The sequence below is a fragment of the Salmo trutta genome, chromosome 1 (genome assembly GCF_901001165.1).
Source record: "Salmo trutta chromosome 1, fSalTru1.1, whole genome shotgun sequence".
NCBI classification, from domain to species: Eukaryota; Metazoa; Chordata; class Actinopteri; order Salmoniformes; family Salmonidae; genus Salmo; species Salmo trutta.
In genome coordinates, this window is record NC_042957.1 from 67,894,861 (window position 1) to 67,915,452 (window position 20,592).

Below are 20,592 nucleotides of genomic sequence, written 5' to 3' on the forward strand. Positions count from 1 at the left end.
AGAGACATGGAGGACAATGGGGGGCTGGGGTCACGAGGGGTGTCTGGAGACATCATACAGGACGTAACGAGGTCACAGAGGGCTGGCTGGAGGAAAAGATGACGGGGTGACGGAAGTCAGAGGATGGGATTAGGACCACTATGGTCTTTGAGGGGACTATACTCACGGGTACATGGCCATGGTGGTGAGTTTGGTGTAGAGGTCTTTGTTGGGGGCATCCACCGTGTTGCAGGTCCAGGGTTGGGGCGGGTGCAGCTTGTTCTTGCGGCAGAAGTCCAGCGGGGTCAGGCTGTAGTGCTGGCGCGCCTCGTGCAGGTCTGACTTGGAGGCGATCATCATGCAGGGCGTCTTGCTGTCCATGAAGTATTGCTGTCATAGGTCAAAAGGTTCAAGTTCAGAGGTTAGTTATAAGAACAAGACGAGATAAGGATTGTTGATATCATAACATTTTGGTAAACAGTTGCAGAAGGTGAAAAGCTCAAAAGTCCCTCTATTCCAGTGTAGTGACTCAAGGATCAGGACCCATATTCACAAAGCATCTCAAGCGGAGTGCTGATCTAGGATCAGTTTTGCCTTTTAAATCATAACGAATAGGATTATATGGATGGGGGGAGACCTGGTCTAAGATCAGTCATCCTACTATAGACGTGGTGAATACAGGCCCAGGACTAAACTAAGGACTGATGGATTTGATACAGTTTGTCAGTGAGGTACTGTACATACCTTGTAGACCTTGGCACAGTACTCAAAGGAGCGCGGGTTGTTGACGTCATACACCAGACAGACCACGTCACATGCCAGGTCCTCCTCTGAGAGGAAGTCAAAGTCTGGCATCACCTCATGAAGCTGCAGGGAGACAAAAGAGGAGAGCGAATCGGGGAGAAGAGAGAAGAGAGGGGTGAAGAGGGGAGAAGAGGAGAGAGGGGTGAAGAGGGGAGAAGAGGAGAGAGGGGTGAAGAGGGGAGAAGAGGAGAGAGGGGTGAAGAGGGGAGAAGAGGAGAGAGGGGTGAAGAGGGGAGAAGAGGAGAGAGGGGTGAAGAGGGGAGAAGAGGAGAGAGGGGTGAAGAGGGGAGAAGAGGAGAGAGGGGTGAAGAGGGGAGAAGAGGAGAGAGGGGTGAAGAGGGGAGAAGAGGAGAGAGGGGTGAAGAGGGGAGAAGAGGAGAGAGGGGTGAAGAGGGGAGAAGAGGAGAGAGGGGTGAAGAGGGGAGAGGGGGTGAAGAGGGGAGAAGAGGAGAGAGGGGTGAAGAGGGGAGAAGAGGAGAGAGGGGTGAAGAGGGGAGAAGAGGGGAGAGGGGTGAAGAGGGGAGAAGAGGGGAGAGGGGTGAAGAGGGGAGAAGAGGAGAGAGGGGTGAAGAGGGGAGAAGAGGAGAGAGGGGTGAAGAGGGGAGAAGAGGGGAGAGGGGTGAAGAGGGGAGAAGAGGGGAAATAGTTGAGACCGTTCAATGTCAACGTTTCAGCAGAAAGGCCTCTCTCAGGACCAGTCTTGTTCTATAGTATGTAACTCGACAGGTGATTAACATTCACTGTGTAGCACTGAACATATTAGTTTCCAAAACATACGAGGGGAAAACACTCATGATTTACTGCTAGACAGCTGGAAACACATAAAACACAGTATTATAGTTTATACAACTGTATTACAATGCATCTCCCGGGGTTTTAATCTGGTTACCGGGCAGAAAGCATGATACGGGGAGAGAGATGCACAGCCTCACCAGTAAGTACTTCTCCTGGCCGTAAACATATGTGGTGTTGATGGAGTAAAACGATTTATGGTCTTCTCTGATCTTCCGCTGTTTCTATTAAGTAACACAGAAAAACACACATTCACCACTCCATATTGATACAACAGTACCATTTATTCCTCACTGCTAAATAGTTAAGTTTGTATAATAATACTACTACTACTACTACTAATAATAATAATAATAGATAGTTTGCTATGTCTTAAAGGAGTTGGTAACACAGTAACAGACTGCCCGTGTCTCCCTGGCTACTTCAGAGTAGCTATGAAACAGAAATGTGTGCTTAGCAGGTAGCAGTGAGCCTTCGATGGAAAAGCCAGGATCATGTTCATTAGGCACCAAAATTAGGAAAAGAAAACTGGATGAAACATCTGAATTTGTCCAATAAGAAAAAAAAACATTTGTTGCATTGCAAAACATTTTGCTGGGGTGTGCCATAACGAATACACCCCAGTTGTCCGGTAGCTCCAGGGACTCACCAGCAGGTTGCGACCCAGGAAGGCCTGTAGGAAGCTGGTCTTGCCACTCCCCCTGGCTCCCAGAATGTTGCAGCGGAACACGCTGCGCTGCGTCTGCTTCTTCTGCAGGTCGATGCGCTTGTTACGGGTCACTGAGGGAGGAGAGACGGGTCAGGAAGAGGGCACGAGATATACAGATGCATGTGCGCGCAAACACACACACACACACAACTGTAGTGACCGTAGATGTAATTACATTTCAAATGCACAAACAGAGTCCACAATAATTAAACACCAATACATAAGTACATGACAAGCATATAAACCTAGTCACGCACACTCACATTACCTGTGATGGCTGCTGCCTGGGACTCCTGCTCACAGATGATTGAGTAGCCAAGGTAGCCCAGGTACTCCAAGCAGCGCTGCACATCTAGGTACGTCGTTAACCTGGCCAATCAGACAATTGAAAGCCTGTTAGTGTGTGTCTGTCTGTGGGGGGCTTTGGTACACATCTACAGTAGCATATGAAAGTGAAGAAGTTTGAGTTTCAGCAAAGCGCTGTATAACTGCATTACCAAATCATTCAAGTTAGACAGAGGTAACAGGTAGTGTAGTCCAGGTATGCTGGCCTAACTCACGTCCACTGTGACAGGTAACCCTGGTAGGTGATCCAGCCCTGGTCGTTGGTACACACTGTGTTGTTGACGTCGGGACCCCAGGGCATGTAGGGAAACACTTTGAACAGGTCCTTTACTTCGTCTGGAGACAAGGCACAGTCTCTGTCCTGAAAAACACACACAGGTTAGGACCACTGCTCTAAAAATATGATAGCTTTGTGTAGGGTTGCAACATTCCGATAACTTTCCCAAAAACCAGTTGGAGAATTCCCTCCCTGCTTATTCCCGCCTGATTCCTGGAACCTACCAACTGGGACTTTGGGAAAACCTGGGAATGTTTGTCTGTGTGAGGCAGAAGGTAACAACAGTAGGAGGAGTTATGTCATCCAAGACTTACTTTGTCGTGCTTGTCGAAGACACTCTGGAGGAAGAGGTACGCGTTGTGGTTGAGCTCGGTGGTGCAGTCAGCAGGTATTTTTAGCCTGGCACGGACAAGAGAACATTCCGGATTAATCTCATTAAAAGTGCTATGGCTAAACTGGCATTGTTCAGAAGGCTCACCCTGGGAAAGACCTAGTGCTACTTGTAAGTCATAACAAGTAGTGTAAGATGCACCCACAGACAGCCTGATGGTTCAGTAGGTTTCAACCTTAACATCTTTGACACAGTGTAAAGAAAGTGAGAGCCTGCAGAGCAGATGTCCTTTATCTGCTATTGACTGAAACTCAATTGGGGCCAGAGAGTCATTGTTATGCTCGTCCAGCCTTACATAAAACAGGTGTATATTTCCCTCTTTCTGCCCAGAGGTAAGAGTTGCCCATACGTACGGCAGGGTTGTGTTCTTTAGGCGCGAAATGGAAGAAAGCGCTCAAACACAGAGTTAAAGTTATTACTATCTACACTTGTCCAGAACAGGTCGTTTTTGTTTTCCGCTGTAAAGCGGTTTACTACGATGTGCTGTAATGTACACGACCCTGGTCCAGGGGGGTTCAAGTGTCCACTCACAGGGGGAACAGGTACTCCTGGTGAAGCTCCAAGTCGTCGTCGTACCCGAACCTCCGCAGCACCGTCCAGGTGGTCTCGTGACGCCCCCTCTGGATGAAAAGCGTGTGCAGGAACAAGAACCCTAGTGACCAATCAGGGTGAAGAATGGACACACGTCAGAGATACACACAGACACAACGTTAGAGATGGACACAGTGCACTGGTAAAGGGTTATTAAAAATATTATTCATGCCTGACCTTTAGTGAAGGTTACAGAAGAGTACAAGGGAGAGTGGGCAGAGAATAGAGAGAGATTGAATGAGAGAGGGAGAGAATAGAGAGAGAATAGAGAGAGATTGAATGAGAGAGGGAGAGAATAGAGAGAGAATAGAGAGAGATTGAATGAGAGAGGGAGAGAATAGAGAGAGATTGAATGAGAGAGGGAGAGAATAGAGAGAGATTGAATGAGAGAGGGAGAGAATAGAGAGAGAATAGATAGAGATTGAATGAGAGAGGGAGAGAATAGAGAGAGATTGAATGAGAGAGGGAGAGAATAGAGAGAGATTGAATGAGAGAGGGAGAGAATAGAGAGAGATTGAATGAGAGAGGGAGAGAATAGAGAGAGATTGAATGAGAGAGGGAGAGAATAGAGAGAGATTGAATGAGAGAGGGAGAGAATAGAGAGAGATTGAATGAGAGAGGGAGAGAATAGAGAGAGATTGAATGAGAGAGGGAGAGAGAATAGAGAGAGATTGAATGAGAGAGGGAGAGAGAATAGAGAGAGATTGAATGAGAGAGGGAGAGAGAATAGAGAGAGATTGAATGAGAGAGGGAGAGAATAGAGAGAGAATAGATAGAGATTGAATGAGAGGGAGAGAGAATAGAGAGAGATTGAATGAGAGGGAGAGAATAGAGAGAGAATAGAGAGAGATTGAATGAGAGGGAGAGAATAGAGAGAGAATAGAGAGAGATTGAATGAGAGGGAGAGAATAGAGAGAGAATAGAGAGAGATTGAATGAGAGAGGGAGAGAATAGAGAGAGAATAGAGAGAGATTGAATGAGAGAGGGAGAGAGAATAGAGAGAGAATAGAGAGAGATTGAATGAGAGAGGGAGAGAGAATAGAGAGAGATTGAATGAGAGAGGGAGAGAGAATAGAGAGAGATTGAATGAGAGGGAGAGAATAGAGAGAGAATAGAGAGAGATTGAATGAGAGAGGGAGAGAGAATAGAGAGAGATTGAATGAGAGAGGGAGAGAGAATAGAGAGAGATTGAATGAGAGAGGGAGAGAGAATAGAGAGAGATTGAATGAGAGGGAGAGAATAGAGAGAGAATAGAGAGAGATTGAATGAGAGGGAGAGAATAGAGAGAGAATAGAGAGAGATTGAATGAGAGAGGGAGAGAGAATAGAGAGAGAATAGAGAGAGATTGAATGAGAGAGGGAGAGAATAGAGAGAGATTGAATGAGAGAGGGAGAGAATAGAGAGAGATTGAATGAGAGAGGGAGAGAATAGAGAGAGATTGAATGAGAGAGGGAGAGAGAATAGAGAGAGATTGAATGAGAGAGGGAGAGAGAATAGAGAGAGATTGAATGAGAGAGGGAGAGAGAATAGAGAGAGATTGAATGAGAGAGGGAGAGAGAATAGAGAGAGATTGAATGAGAGAGGGAGAGAGAATAGAGAGAGATTGAATGAGAGAGGGAGAGAGAATAGAGAGAGATTGAATGAGAGAGGGAGAGAATAGAGAGAGAATAGATAGAGATTGAATGAGAGGGAGAGAGAATAGAGAGAGATTGAATGAGAGGGAGAGAATAGAGAGAGAATAGAGAGAGATTGAATGAGAGGGAGAGAATAGAGAGAGAATAGAGAGAGATTGAATGAGAGAGGGAGAGAATAGAGAGAGAATAGAGAGAGATTGAATGAGAGAGGGAGAGAGAATAGAGAGAGAATAGAGAGAGATTGAATGAGAGAGGGAGAGAGAATAGAGAGAGATTGAATGAGAGAGGGAGAGAGAATAGAGAGAGATTGAATGAGAGAGGGAGAGAGAATAGAGAGAGATTGAATGAGAGAGGGAGAGAGAATAGAGAGAGATTGAATGAGAGAGGGAGAGAGAATAGAGAGAGATTGAATGAGAGGGAGAGAATAGAGAGAGAATAGAGAGAGATTGAATGAGAGGGAGAGAATAGAGAGAGAATAGAGAGAGATTGAATGAGAGGGAGAGAATAGAGAGAGAATAGAGAGAGATTGAATGAGAGAGGGAGAGAGAATAGAGAGAGAATAGAGAGAGATTGAATGAGAGAGGGAGAGAGAATAGAGAGAGATTGAATGAGAGAGGGAGAGAGAATAGAGAGAGATTGAATGAGAGGGAGAGAATAGAGAGAGAATAGAGAGAGATTGAATGAGAGAGGGAGAGAGAATAGAGAGAGATTGAATGAGAGAGGGAGAGAGAATAGAGAGAGATTGAATGAGAGAGGGAGAGAGAATAGAGAGAGATTGAATGAGAGAGGGAGAGAGAATAGAGAGAGATTGAATGAGTGAGGGAGAGAGAATAGAGAGAGATTGAATGAGAGAGGGAGAGAGAATAGAGAGAGATTGAATGAGAGAGGGAGAGAGAATAGAGGGAGAGAGAATAGAGAGAGATTGAATGAGATAGGGAGAGAGAAGAGAGAGATTGAATGAGAGGGAGAGAGAATAGAGAGAGCTTATAGAGCAAGTGAATGAAAGAAGAAGGGAAGGCCTACAGTGTGGTCAATCTCACCTTTGAGCGTGAGTCCATTGTCCTCGACTCCATCCGTCATGTTCTTCCTCACCACGTTCTTGACATCCTCCAAGGCCTGGGGCGCCAGGGGCATGTTGAAACACGTCCTCTACCAGACACACAACACACCATGTGTCACCCACACAGAACTACTATACCCACACAGAACTACTAGTTGGTGGTTGGAGATATCCCTCCAGTGGTGTGGGGGCTGTGTTTTGGCAAAGTGGGTGGGGTAATATCCTGCCTGTTTGGCCCTGTCCGGGGGTTTCATCGGATGGGGCCACAGTGTCTCCTGTCTCAGCCTCCAGTATTTAATGTGTCGGGGGGCTAGGGTCAGTCTGTTACATCTGGAGTATTTCTCTTGTCTTATCCGGTGTGAATTTAAAGTCTCTCTCTCTCTCTCTCTCTCTCTCTCTCTCTCTCTCTCTCTCTCTCTCTCTCTCTCTCTCTCTCTCTCTCTCTCTCTCTCTCTCTCTCTCTCTCTCTCTCTCTCTCTCTCTCTCTCTCTCTCTCTCTCTCTCTCTCTCTCTCTCTCTCTCTCTCTCTCTCTCTCTCTCTCTCTCTCTCTCTCTCTCTCTCTCTCTCTCTCTCTCTCTCTCTCTCTCTCTCTCTCTCTCTCTGAGATATCAGCTGATGTAAGAAGGGCTATATAAATAAATTTGATTTGAACTACTATATCCACACAGAACTGGAGTGAAGAATGAAAGCCTACACAAGGCACAATGCTGCATTCAAGTGCTTCAACAATAAATCACTCAACACACATTACCTAAACACAACTGAACAGACGCCTGGTGAGACCAAAATGGGCAAGAACCAGTCTATTCCAACATGTCTGACACAGCTATTAATGTGATGTGGTTTGGGATATATGAAGTCACAAGCAGATATGTAGACAGCTTTGCACCATTTACTAGAAGACAAAAGATACTCTGAAAGGGATTCTAAATCAACCACCGTTACATCTTGAAACCTGCCCTGTCTGCAGGCTACCGGTGAACCCACTAATAACCTATCCCTCCCTCTCTTTTCCACTCAAGTTAAAATAAACTGCCATTGGAAAACAAAGTAAATCAGGTTGTTTCACTTCAGTCAGATCAAGCACACATGCCTGCAGCTACCGCCAAGTTAGGTTTTCCCACGAGGTTTATTTTCCCACAGTGAGGCTCCTACCTGGAAGAAGTTGAGTTCTTTGTCGTTGAGGATGCCATCGTTGTCCAGGTCCGATACTTTGAAGATGCGAGTTAGAGACTTGATGCAAGACGGCTTCATCTGAAAAAACACAAAGTATACATTTGAAATATGTAAAAAATGATATTTTTGGAGAGCTAAAAAGTAGATGTTGACTGTGTACCCATGGTAGCGCTAGGAAACATTTTGATTGTGTAACCTGACCAGGAAAAGTATTTCCTGATCAGACTACATAGTTAGGGTAGCTAGGGACCTAGAGTTTTCCCTCTGGCCTCCTCACCTCCTTCTCCTCTGGGCAGTACAGGGGTCCTGTAGGGTGGAGCACTGCCTTCTGGGCATAGTAGAACAGCTCTGAGATGTTCTTCAGGTTTTTGGCAGAGCACTGAGAAACACAAAGATACAGTAACCTCAAAACCAGCTAGAACAATACACTGACAAACACATAGATACAGTAACCTCAACATCAGCTAGAACAATACACTGACAAACACATAGATACAGTAACCTCAAAACCAGCTAGAACAACACACTGACAAACACATAGATACAGTAACCTCAACACCAGCTAGAACAATACACTGACAAACACAGATACAGTAACCTCAAAACCAGCTAGAACAATACACTGACAAACACATAGATACAGTAACCTCAACATCAGCTAGAACAACACACTGACAAACACATAGATACAGTAACCTGTATTGGTAAGGAGACAGACCCCTGCTGTGGTCTAACAACCATGTATTGGTAAGGAGACAGACCCTTGCTGTGGTCTAACAACCATGTATTGGTAAGGAGACAGACACCTGCTGTGGTCTAACATGTATTGGTAAGGAGACAGACCCCTGCTGTGGTCTAACATGTATTGGTAAGGAGACAGACCCCTGCTGTGGTCTAACAACCATGTATTGGTAAGGAGACAGACACCTGCTGTGGTCTAACAACCATGTATTGGTAAGGAGACAGACCCCTGCTGTGGTCTAACAACCATGTATTGGTAAGGAGACAGACCCCTGCTGTGGTCTAACAACCATGTATTGGTAAGGAGACAGACCCCTGCTGTGGTCTAACAACCATGTATTGGTAAGGAGACAGACCCCTGCTGTGGTCTAACAACCATGTATTGGTAAGGAGACAGACCCCTGCTGTGGTCTAACAACCATGTATTGGTAAGGAGACAGACCCCTGCTGTGGTCTAACAACCATGTATTGGTAAGGAGACAGACCCCTGCTGTGGTCTAACAACCATGTATTGGTAAGGAGACAGGAAACCATGTTCACTTTAGTAACATCTTTAGGGCTCCCGAGTGGTGCAGCGGTCTGAGGCACTGCATCTCAGTGCAAGAGGCGTCACTGCAGTCCCTGGTTCGAATCCAGGCTGCATCACATCCGGCCGTGATTGGGAGTCCCATAAGGCGGCGCACAATTGGCCCAGCGTCATCCGGGTTTGGCCGGGGTCGACCGTCATTGTAAAAATAATCATTTGTTCTTAACTGACTTGCCTAGTTAAATAAAGGTTACATTTACAAAGCTAAAACCAATTGTGTTACAGAGCATTATGGGTACTGTAGGATATCAGCCGCCACTGTTGAAATAAAGGGTTAAGCCGGCATTTCATTGTACGGTGTAAACCATGTGTATGACAAACCTGACTAATCACCTATCCCACTTCTTGAACTACTTGGTTATACACATCAACTGGTTGAGTTGTTGCATTTAGGTGCAGTGCAGATTTATGGTGCTTCAGTGAAAAAAAACACTCAAGCCACAAGCCACTCTTAGTGGTCTAAATGAGGTCATGGAAAGCAGAACGTCATCTCTCAATGTGAAACTAGGGTCCAGAAACAGCCAGGCTATAAACACCAGTGGCGTTGCCATGACAAGGGGCTAATTCCACACAGGGCGGAAGAGTGTTCAGATGTTAAACATGTAGAGACTGAACATTGTTGCATCGCGTACAAGTACCCATGAACCTTGTGCAGTACAACTGCATAACGGATCCTGACCAGGTTGTCACTTTAACACATCTGACTGTGTGTATTCTCTGTGTGTATTCTCTGTGTTCCAACACGTCGTCCCCTCCACCTCCACTACTTTTATCCTGTAACTAATCTAGCCAGAGAGGACATGTGACTGGGCTGTCACATGAGACCAATGGAAGAGTAATGTAGCCAACTACTTTCCTCCATGATAGAAGTGCGTCTCAGCACACAGTGCACACACTCAGTCACTCAGTAGAAAGACAGAGGGGTCATGTTCATTAGGCACCAAATAAAACAAAAAAAACTGACTGAAAAAGGCTCATTTACAATGTGGACTTGGCCAATAAACACTTATTTTTATTTTACGTTGCAAAATGTTTTATGTTGTGTGCCATAATGAATACTGCCAGGGTCTCTGCAGCAGAAAGACAGACTAATTTACCAGCCATCAGATAACATTCTAACTGGTCAGGAGTTAGCTGAAACATTAGGAGTCTCCCAGGCGTTTTCAGCTGTTTGGATTTCAGAACTGGGATAGAATATGAAACCATTGTTGATCAAAGTTCTGTAGTCCTGAATTCCATTCATCAGATGATCGGAGAACCTTTAAATACATTTCTAGTGGTTTTATACCATTTTGATTGAGCCTCAACTCAAGCGTAACACAACAACTTTCATTAGCCTAGCTATATGGTCAATCTCAATGTACACTTGCTAGGCACTCGTCAGTTTAGCCCCAAAATGGCGGCGGTAAACAGTGTAACCAGTCAGTGTTCTCTTACCTCCACGCAGGTCTCAATGTCAGAGTACTGGTTCATGATGGGCAGGATGGTCTCCATACTGCTGTGTTCTACCAGGTCTGACTTATTCCCCACCAGGATCAGTGGTACCCTGCAACAACATCATATATGATCTTAAATAATATATGCCTTTTAGCAGATGGTTAAATCCAAAACGACTTACATACTTACTTATGTGTGCATTCAAAAAAAAATCTGTATGGGTGGCCTCAGCGGGAATCAAACCGACGACCATTGGCATTTTAAGCTCAAATTTCTACCGACTGAACCACATCATAACATCATGACAACATTACAGTCGTGGCCAAAAATTGAGAATGACACAAATATGAATTTTCACAAAGTCTGCTGCCTCAGTTTGTATGATGGCAATTTGCATATACTCCAGAATGTTATGAAGAGTGATCAGATGAATTGCAATTAATTGCAAAGTCCCTCTTTGCCATGCAAATTGACTGAATCCCCCCAAAAATATTTCCACTGCATTTCAGCCCTGCCACAAAAGGACCAGCTGACATCATGTCAGTGATTCTCTCGTTAACACAGGTGCTAGTGTTGACGAGGACAAGGCTGGAGATCACTCTGTCACGCTGATTGAGTTTGAACAACAGACTGGAAGCTTCAAAAAGAGGGTGGTGCTTGGAATCATTGTTCTTCCTCTGTCAACCATGGTTACCTGCAAGGAAACACGTGCCGTCATCATTGCTTTGCACAAAAAGGGATTCACAGGCAAGGATATTGCTGCCAGTAAGATTGCACCTAAATCAACCATTTATCAGATCATCAAGAACTTCAAGGAGAGCGGTTCAATTGTTGTGAAGAAGGCTTCAGGGCGCCCAAGAAAGTCTAGCAAGCGCCAGGACCGTCTCCTAAAGTTGATTCAGCTGCGAGATCGGGGCACCACCAGTACAGAGCTTGCTCAGGAATGGCAGCAGGCAGGTGTGAGTGCATCTGCACGCACAGTGAGGCAAAGTCTTTTGGAGGATGACCTGGTGTCAAGATGGGCAGCAAAGTAGCCACTTCTCTCCAGGAAAAACATCAGGGATAGACTGATATTCTGAAAAAGGTACAGGGATTGGACTGCTGAGGACAGGGGTAAAGTAATTTTCTCTGATGAATCCCCTTTCCGATTGTTTGGGGCATCTGGAAAAAAAGCTTGTCCGGAGAAGACAAGGTGAGCGCTACCATCAGTCCTGTGTCATGCCAACAGTAAAGCATCCTGAGACCATTCATGTGTGGGGTTGCTTCTCAGCCAAGGGAGTGGGCTCAATCACAATTTTGCCTAAGAACACAGCCATGAATAAAGAATGGTACCAACACATCCTCCGAGAGCAACTTCTCCCAACCGTCCAGGAACAGTTTGGTGACGATCAATGCCTTTTCCAGCATGATGGAGCACCTTGCCATAAGGCAAAAGTGATAACTAAGTGGCTCGGGGAACAAAATATCGATATCTTGGGTCCATGGCCGGGAAACTCCCCAGACCTTAATCCCATTGAGAACTGGTGGTCAATCCTCAAGAGGCGGGTGGACAAACAAAAAGCCACAAATTCTGACAAACTCCAAGCATTGATTATGCAAGAATGGGCTGCCATCAGTCAGGATGTGGCCCAGAAATGAATTGACAGCATGCCAGGGTGGATTGCAGAGGTCTTGAAAAAGAAGGGTCAACACTGCAAATATTGACTCTTTGCATCAACTTCATGTAATTGTCAATTAAAAGCCTTTGACACTTATGAAATGCTTGTAATTATACATCTGTATTCCATAGTAACATCTGACAAAAATATCTAAAGATACTAAAGCAGCAAACTTTGTGGAAATTAATATTTGTGTCATTCTCAACTTTTTGCCACGACTGTGCATCACTACAACATCATTATGACATCTTTACAACCTCATTATAATAACATTACAACTTCAGACCAGTATCTTATTTTGGCTGAGAAAAACAGCCTTGCAAGCCATTCATTCAAAAGGAAAGTGAATTTCATTGTCATTAACAATGGAGGAGGAAGACAGTTAGGGCTCTGAGAAAACAATCATGAGAATTAATTGTCTGAGAATGTCTCAAAATTGAATATTTTGTTTGTACTCGGGGGTTCTAGACTCCAATAGATTGTCAGTCTAACAGTAATCCAGGCAGACTTAGCCTTGACACCGGATCCTATTAAATAAATCCATGCTCAATCCAAGACAACGTTATCTGGCTGTCTGCCGGAACACACAACGCAGAATAAACTCTATGGTCCTTTAAAACCTACTGTATGTAAAATGTAGTGTTCTATATGGAAAATGAACATGTGATTCTAGGTGACAACATGAGGCTAAAAACATTAGGACTGTTTTCCTCAGGAAATATAGTCCGCTTCATATTTTGTTTCCTTGCCACGATACCTCAGAGTATCGCGATACTGGTATTGTGACAACCATAAAATCAATGTTGTCTGGCTGTCTGCCGCTATAGAAACAGACTCAACATACTGTATAATGGTACATAAAATCAATGTTGTCTGGCTGTCTGCCGCTATACAAACAGACTCAACATACTGTATAATGGTACATTAAATCAATGTTGTCTGGCTGTCTGCCGCTATACAAACAGACTCAACATACTGTATAATGGTACATTAAATCAATGTTGTCTGGCTGTCTGCCGCTATACAAACAGACTCAACATACTGTATAATGGTACATTAAATCAATGTTGTCTGGCTGTCTGCCGCTATACAAACAGACTCAACATACTGTATAATGGTACATTAAATCAATGTTGTCTGGCTGTCTGCCGCTATACAAACAGACTCAACATACTGTATAATGGTACATTAAATCAATGTTGTCTGGCTGTCTGCCGCTATACAAACAGACTCAACATACTGTATAATGGTACATTAAATCAATGTTGTCTGGCTGTCTGCCGCTATAGAAACAGACTCAACATACTGTATAATGGTACATTAAATCAATGTTGTCTGGCTGTCTGCCGCTATACAAACAGACTCAACATACTGTATAATGGTACATGAAATCAATGACAGGAGACAGAGGGGGCTGCAATTCAACTTACAGCTTAGAGGTGACAACAATGTCCATGACCACCTGCTTCCCCTATGGAAAACTGATCCATCGTATCACACTGTCTTTTTTTTATTTTACCCCTTTTTCCTCACCAATTTCAAAGTATCCAATTGGTAGTTACAGTCTTGTCTCATCGCTGCAACTCGAGTACGGACTCGGAAGAGGCGAAGGTCGAGAGCCATGCGTCCTCGAAAACACAACCCAACCAAGCCGCACTGCTTCTTGACACAATGCCCGCTTAACCCGGAAGCCAGCCACTCTAATGTGTCAGAGGAAACACCGTACACCTGGCGATCGTGTCAGCGTGCACTGCGCCCGGCCCGCCATAGGTGTCGCTAGAGCGCAATGGGACAAGGTCATCCCTGCCTGCCAAACCCTCCCCTAACCCGGACGACGCTGGGCCAATTGCGCCCCGCCCCATGGGTCTCCCGGTCGCGGCCGTCTGCGACAGTGCCTGGACTCAAACCAGGATCTCTAGTGGCACAGCGACGCAGTGCCTTAGACCACTGCACCACTCGGCAGGCCGTATCACACGGTCTTACATTATATAGCCATTAGTCATTCAGTAACCTTTCCTCCATTATCACATTGATATGGAGTAGGTTACACAAACAGGTACACGGTAGTGTACTTTCCCTTGTCTATGACATAACTGGTCCATATAGCAGGCTGGTCTTATAATGAATGGCATGTAATTGAAATGACTTGACACCTGTTTCAACCTACTAAGTGAAATGTGGCAAAGCTGTCAAAAACTACACCAGCACTTTAGCTGTTGGAGCAGTCTTTTCCACATCCACTGGGGATTTAGTAGCAGACTGTATACCCCCACTGTCCCTGACCAAGGGGAGACACACACACATGCACACACACCTGCTATCCTTGTCCGTCCTGTCGTTTATGAGGGGAATCCAATGGCTTGTCACCTAGGAGAGAAAACACATATCAAACCCTGTTACATGCTGCAAGGCCAAGACTCAGAACACAGGCCTGCCCGGCGCTCTCTTTAATTCAATATGGCCGACATGGTGAACAGAGTTAACAACGGGCAGGCAGTGGGCTGTTACTAAATCAAGACATCTGAATGTCAGTTATTCTTTGTCAGAGAGAATGCTTGGTTTATAAACTGACCTTTTCAATGGACTTCTTGTTGTTGACTGAGTAAACTATGCAAATAACATTTGCCTGTAAAAAATGGAGACAAGGTTATTCTGCGTTGGTGGGGATAAATGTTTACTTTATGGGGATAATAAAGGGTTAAAATGGTATCCTACCAACCTTCGATATTTCTTGATACAACTGCTCGTCTGACTGTTCTGCTTCTACAGACACAAGACAACAACATCAAAGACAGTATTGACAAGACAATATCATCTGACACATCTACTCCACTGTCGTAGGTACCGTCAGTAGAACACAGTTCCAGCCATAACATGCATTGACTGAATACCAGGTCTGAAAAATAACAGTCTGTCTGTAGGGGCAGTCTAGTAACACTGAACAGTGTTCAGTATTAAACATTCAGTATTGATGGATGTTCAGGCTGTATGGTCTGTGGTGTTACCTGAGTAGTCCACTATGTGTGTGGGGACTCTCTCTGGCGTTACGTCTGCTGGGATGGTGATCTCCTCCGCTCGAAGGGGAACGTCGTCAGGGAACTCCTCGCTGACCAGTGACATGATCAGAGACGTCTTCCCCACTTTGGCTGTGGAGACGAGAGGACAAGTGTGTGAGTCAGACAGAAGCATCAGTGTGTGATTGCAAACAGGATAGCCTGATTCCAAATCCGTTTGTGCTGTCTTGCTAACTCCTATGGTCATGTGACAATGACACTGACAATGACCATAGGAGTTGGCGAGACAGCACAAACAGATCTGGAACCAGGCTACAATGAGGAGATGATCTCCATCACAGGGAGACATCATCAATTGAGCTTTAGTGTCACCTCAACATTGTACCATACAATGTGCAGGTTTCAAGGTAATGTCACATGCACAAGTACAGTGCCATGCCGTTCTTTCCAGCTCTAACCCCAACAATGCAGTAATCAATATCAATGTGGAACAAAAAATAACAAGGTGGAGCACAAACATGAGAAATAGAAATAAGAACAACATGAAGTAAGTATGCTATATACAGGGTCAGTTCCAATAGCATATTTACAATGTGCAGAGATACTGATAGAGGTATATATGTATAGGTGTAAGTTGACTAAGCATCAGGAAATATGATAAAAAGAGTAGCATATATGATGAATGTATGTGAGTGCGTGTGCGTAGAGTTAGTATAAATGTGTGTGCATGCTGTGTGTGTGAGCAAATGAAGCTTTTGTGTGTGTGTGTGAGTTTAGAGTCCTGTGAGAGCGCATAGAGAGAGTCAACTCCAATAGTCCATGAGGCCATTTTGTTAGCTATTTAGCAGTCTTATGGCTTAGGGAAAGAAGCCCTTCAGGAGCCTGTTGGTGTCAGACTTGATGCACCGGTACCGCTTGCCGTGCGAATGTAGAGAGAACAGTCTATGGCTTGGGTGGCTGGAGTTTTCAACGATTTTCCGGGCCTTCCTTTGACACAGCCTGATATAGAGGTCCTGAATGACAGTGATGTACTGGCCTGTCCGCACCACCCTCTGTAGCGCCATGCGATTGAGGGCGGTACTGTTGCCATACCAAGCAGTGATGCAGCCAGTCAAGATGCTCTCAATGGTGCAGCTGTAGAACTTTGAGGCTTTGAAGGCCAATGCTAAACCTTTACAGCCTCCTGAGGAAGAAGTCGCGCCTTCTTCATGACAGTGCACGTGTGTGTCAGCCATTTTAAGTTCTGAGTGATTTGGACACTGAAGAACTTGACGCTAGCGACCAGCTCCACTGCAGCCCCAGGGATGTGGATGGGGGCGTGCTCGCCCCCTCCCCCGTTTCCTGTAGTCCACGATCAGCTCCTTGGTCTTACTGACATAGAGGGAGAGGTTGCTCCGGAACCACACTGTCACGTCACTGACATCCTCCCTGTAGGCTGCCCAATTCTGATCCTTCTACACTACTACTTGGTCTTTTGACCAATCAGATCAGCTCCTTTTTCAGTAATTGGGAAAAGATCAGTAGTGGGCTGTCTGTGTAAATGCATCCTTGGTTGCTGAGTGATATCACCAACGTTCGCATACACACGTACGGTTTTGGCTGCCCTCTCAAGGGACCTGTCAGCAACGCCAAAGAGAATGTGTCTATGAGAATGTGTCAATGTAGGTCTGCCAGCCAGTTGCATCTGAAAAACAGATGTGAGAAGAACACAGGGCAGAAAGGAGGACAACCAGCGTGTTGTCACAAGTTCCTTTAAAGGTCTCAGTTCTATCACATCCTACCCACGTTACCACAAAATGTGATCATTGACAATAGTCGCTCTCAAGACAAATGTAAATGGCATAGCTTAAAGAGTGATGCATTGTGGATATAGGTGAAGATGAATGTAAATGAAATCGGGCTCTAATTTGCAAAGTGCACTAGATGTGGCTATGGGAATTTGGGAGAAGTGTATTGTGGAGGCCAAAAGCTGCAAAGTGGCCAAATGGCTAAAATACACAGAACTGAGCAGAACCTGATTTCTACTGGTTCCATGGAATGGAATGTCAAGCTGACACAGTACAGTGTGCATGAGGACAGATCGATAGCGCAAAGCGCATGCAAGGTTGAGTGAGTGTTCAATTGATACGATCCTAACCTACATTTCTAGCTAGCTAGTTAAATACTGTGGCTAGAAGTTACACCAAACATACTTTAAACAACTACAGCGTGCGTATTACTAAGTGAACAAACCAAGAGTCTTTATTAACTAGCCAATCACATTGACTGCAGCATTTGCTAGTTAGCTAGGTATTTTGTTGGCTAAACGTCTTCACAATGTCACATTGAATCAGTTCGATGTAATGGTATTCTTCGTTGTGCGGTCATTCAAGTACAACACACAACCTAGTTGTACATTCGTATATACAGTGTAATTTGATTAATTGAATGCATTCGCGGAGTTAAGCTAACTAGCATGGTAGCTAATTATTGTGTAGACATCAAGCGCCAGTTATATTTAATGAATCAGCCACTTACGTTCCCCAACGAGTAATATCCTCACGTCCTTCCTCATATTTGCAACAGTTTTTTTTATTCACAAATCAATAAAGTCTTTGTTCTTTCATAAATATCATCTATTCTTTCAGATGCCGCCCTACAGCAGTTTATCTAATGCCAGGCCTGCGCAGTTTAGACTGCGCTGTCAAACTGTGATCGGCGCATCTTTCTTTGTAGGACAAAACGGACAGAGGAATTTCTCCGTTAATTCGTTATCTTTTCTCTCGCTACTTGTACAATTGAAGTTCCACGCACAACAGCGATACACATTCTTGTAAATGATATAATTGTTTAAAACGCTATATTCCTTTATTTTCTGTACTTTCATGACATTTTGCACGAAATATTTCAGACGCACACCTCCTCCAGCTGACCTCCAATACCCGGCAACTACGGCAAGCAGTAGCAGACAAAATCTGTCGAAACATAATAGACAACGCATCAGCTACCCTCTAGCGCTAATGTGGTGACATTGGCTTGGAATTCAAATGTAGTGGCTTGATTTGATTGTATTGTGTATTGATAGAGCAGGCAGGGATTAAATTGCTCTCAACTCAGAAAGACGCTGAGGGCTCGAATTGAGGGCGTATGTGAGGGTATGGCATAGCCTTTGTTAAAGAAAAGGACTAAAAACATACCCTTCTAATACATACAGTTGTTATTATATAAGTAATCACAGTTGGTATTAGATATTATCCCAGTTGATATTAATTTTATAACATGTACGCGCACACACACACGTTTACTTTCTCATAGCAACAGAATTTACCTGGCTTCACACATAAAACAAGTGCACACGGGACACACAGCTCTGCCATTTTAATACGTAAGATTTGAGAATAACAATTTTACCTTCCATGCCGAGCAAAGCATCTAGTATTTGTCCATCATTTGTGGTGAGACAGTACTGCCCCAATTCGTTTTTCAACAATTCCAGTAGAACCATGTACTCATGAAAAACGAATTGGGGCAGTACTGTCTCATGGAAGGTAAAATTGTTATTCTGAAATCTTACGTATTAAAATGGCAGAGCTGTGTGTCCCGTGTGCACTTGTTTTGTACACTTGCATTGTACATAAACAACCCACAGTTGTTCCTCCACGAAGTAATATATTTAGAGTCCTGCTGTCAGTAAAGGGGATACATTCAATGCAGTGATACTGGAAGTTCTTTTATATACCGAACAAAAATAGAAACACAACATGTAAATCTCTCTGGTCCCATGTTTCATGAGCTGAAATAAAAGATCCCAGAAATTTTCCAGATCCACAAAAAACTTTCTCTCACATTTTGTGCACAAATTTGTTTACATTCCTGTTTTCATTATACCCACTTTTTCTCCCCAATTTCGTGGTATCCAATTGGTAGTAGTTACTGTCTTGTCTCATTGCTGCAACTCCCGTACAAACTCGGGAGAGGCGAAGGTCGAGAGCCATGCGTCCTCCGAAACACAACCCAACCCAACCAAGCCGCACTGCTTCTTGACACAACGCACATCCAACCCGGAGGCCAGCCGCACCAATGTGTCGGAGGAAACACCATACTCCTAGCGACCTGGTCAGCGTGCACTGCGCGCCACAGGAGTTGATAGTGCGAGATGAGACAAGGACATCCCTGCCGGCCAAACCCTCCCTAACGATGCTTGGCCAATTGTGAGCCGCCCCATGGGCCTCCCGGTTGCGGCCGGCTGCAACAGAGCCTGGGCTCGAAACCAGAATCTCTGGTGGCACTGCGATGCAGTGCCTTAGACCACTGCGCCACCCGGGAGGCCCCTTTACATCCTGTTGATGAGAATTTCAGATGTCTCAAGTTTTGAGGGAGCGTGCAATTGGCATGCTGATTGCAGGAATGAGCACCAGAGCTGTTGCCAGAGAATTGAATGTTACTTTCTCTACCATAAGCCGCCTCCAACGTCATTTTATAGAATTTGGCAATACATCCGACCGGCCTCACAACCGCAGACCACGAGTAACCTTGTCAGCCCAGGACCTCCATATCCGGCTTCTTCATCTGCGGGATCATCTGAGACCAACCACCCGGACAGCTGATGAAACTGTGGGTTTGCAAAACCGAAGAATTTCGGCACAAACTGTCAGAAACTGTCTCAGGGAAGCTCATCTGCGTGCACGTTGTCCTCATCTGGGTCTTGACCTGACTGCAGTTGGGCTACGTAACCGACTTCAGTGGGAAAATTCTCACCTTCGATGGCCACTGGAGAAGTGTGCTCTACATGGATGAATCCCGGTTTCAACTGTACGGAGCAGATGGCAGACAGCATGTATGGCGTTGTGTGGGCGAGTGGATTGCTGATGTCAACGTTGTGAATAGAGTGCCCCATGGTGGCGGTGTGGTTATGATTTGGGCAGGCATAAGCTACGGACAATGAACACAATTGCATTTTATCGATGGCAATTTGACTGCAGAGACTCCGTGACGAGAACCTGTGGCCCATTGTTGTGCCATTCATCCGCCACCATCACCTTAAGTTTCAGCATGATAGTGGACGGCCTCATGTCGCAAGGATCTGTACACAATTCCTGGAATCCAAAAAATTCCCAGTTCTTCAATGGCCTGCATACTCACCAGCCATGTCACTAATTGAGCATGTTTGGGATTGCTCTGGATCGACAGCGTGTTCCAGTTCCCGCCAGTATCCAGCAACTTCACACAGCTATTGAAAAGCAGTGGGACAACATTCCACATGCCACAATCAACAGCCTGATCAACTTGTGAAGGGGATGTGTCACGCTGCATCAGGCAAATGGTGGTCACACCAGATACTGACTGGTTTTCTGTATCTGTGACCAATAGATGCATATTTGTATTCCCAGTCGTGAAATCCATAGATTAGGTCTGAAT

General features: G+C 44.9%; 1 protein-coding gene across 5 annotated transcripts in view; it reads right to left on the reverse strand.

The window, feature by feature from the left end:
- Positions 1-18,734, reverse strand: part of LOC115206035 (mitochondrial Rho GTPase 1-A) — a 33,892-nt gene extending 15,158 nt beyond the window's left edge. For 2 of the 5 annotated variants that reach the window (XM_029772593.1, XM_029772603.1), the window contains exons 1-17: positions 17,713-18,733; positions 15,187-15,327; positions 14,901-14,944; positions 14,754-14,807; positions 14,496-14,548; positions 10,524-10,632; positions 8,037-8,138; positions 7,739-7,837; positions 6,563-6,671; positions 3,829-3,949; positions 3,221-3,305; positions 2,845-2,990; positions 2,553-2,653; positions 2,225-2,355; positions 1,716-1,799; positions 724-846; positions 167-369 (exon numbers count right to left, since the gene is read on the reverse strand). In XM_029772593.1, the coding sequence (XP_029628453.1) occupies positions 167-369; positions 724-846; positions 1,716-1,799; positions 2,225-2,355; positions 2,553-2,653; positions 2,845-2,990; positions 3,221-3,305; positions 3,829-3,949; positions 6,563-6,671; positions 7,739-7,837; positions 8,037-8,138; positions 10,524-10,632; positions 14,496-14,548; positions 14,754-14,807; positions 14,901-14,944; positions 15,187-15,327; positions 17,713-17,749 (1,742 nt within the window). In that variant the 5' untranslated portion in view covers positions 17,750-18,733. The other 3 variants (XM_029772577.1, XM_029772611.1, XM_029772586.1) reach the window with 3 other exon arrangements.
- Between the last annotated feature and the right edge of the window lie 1,858 nt (positions 18,735-20,592).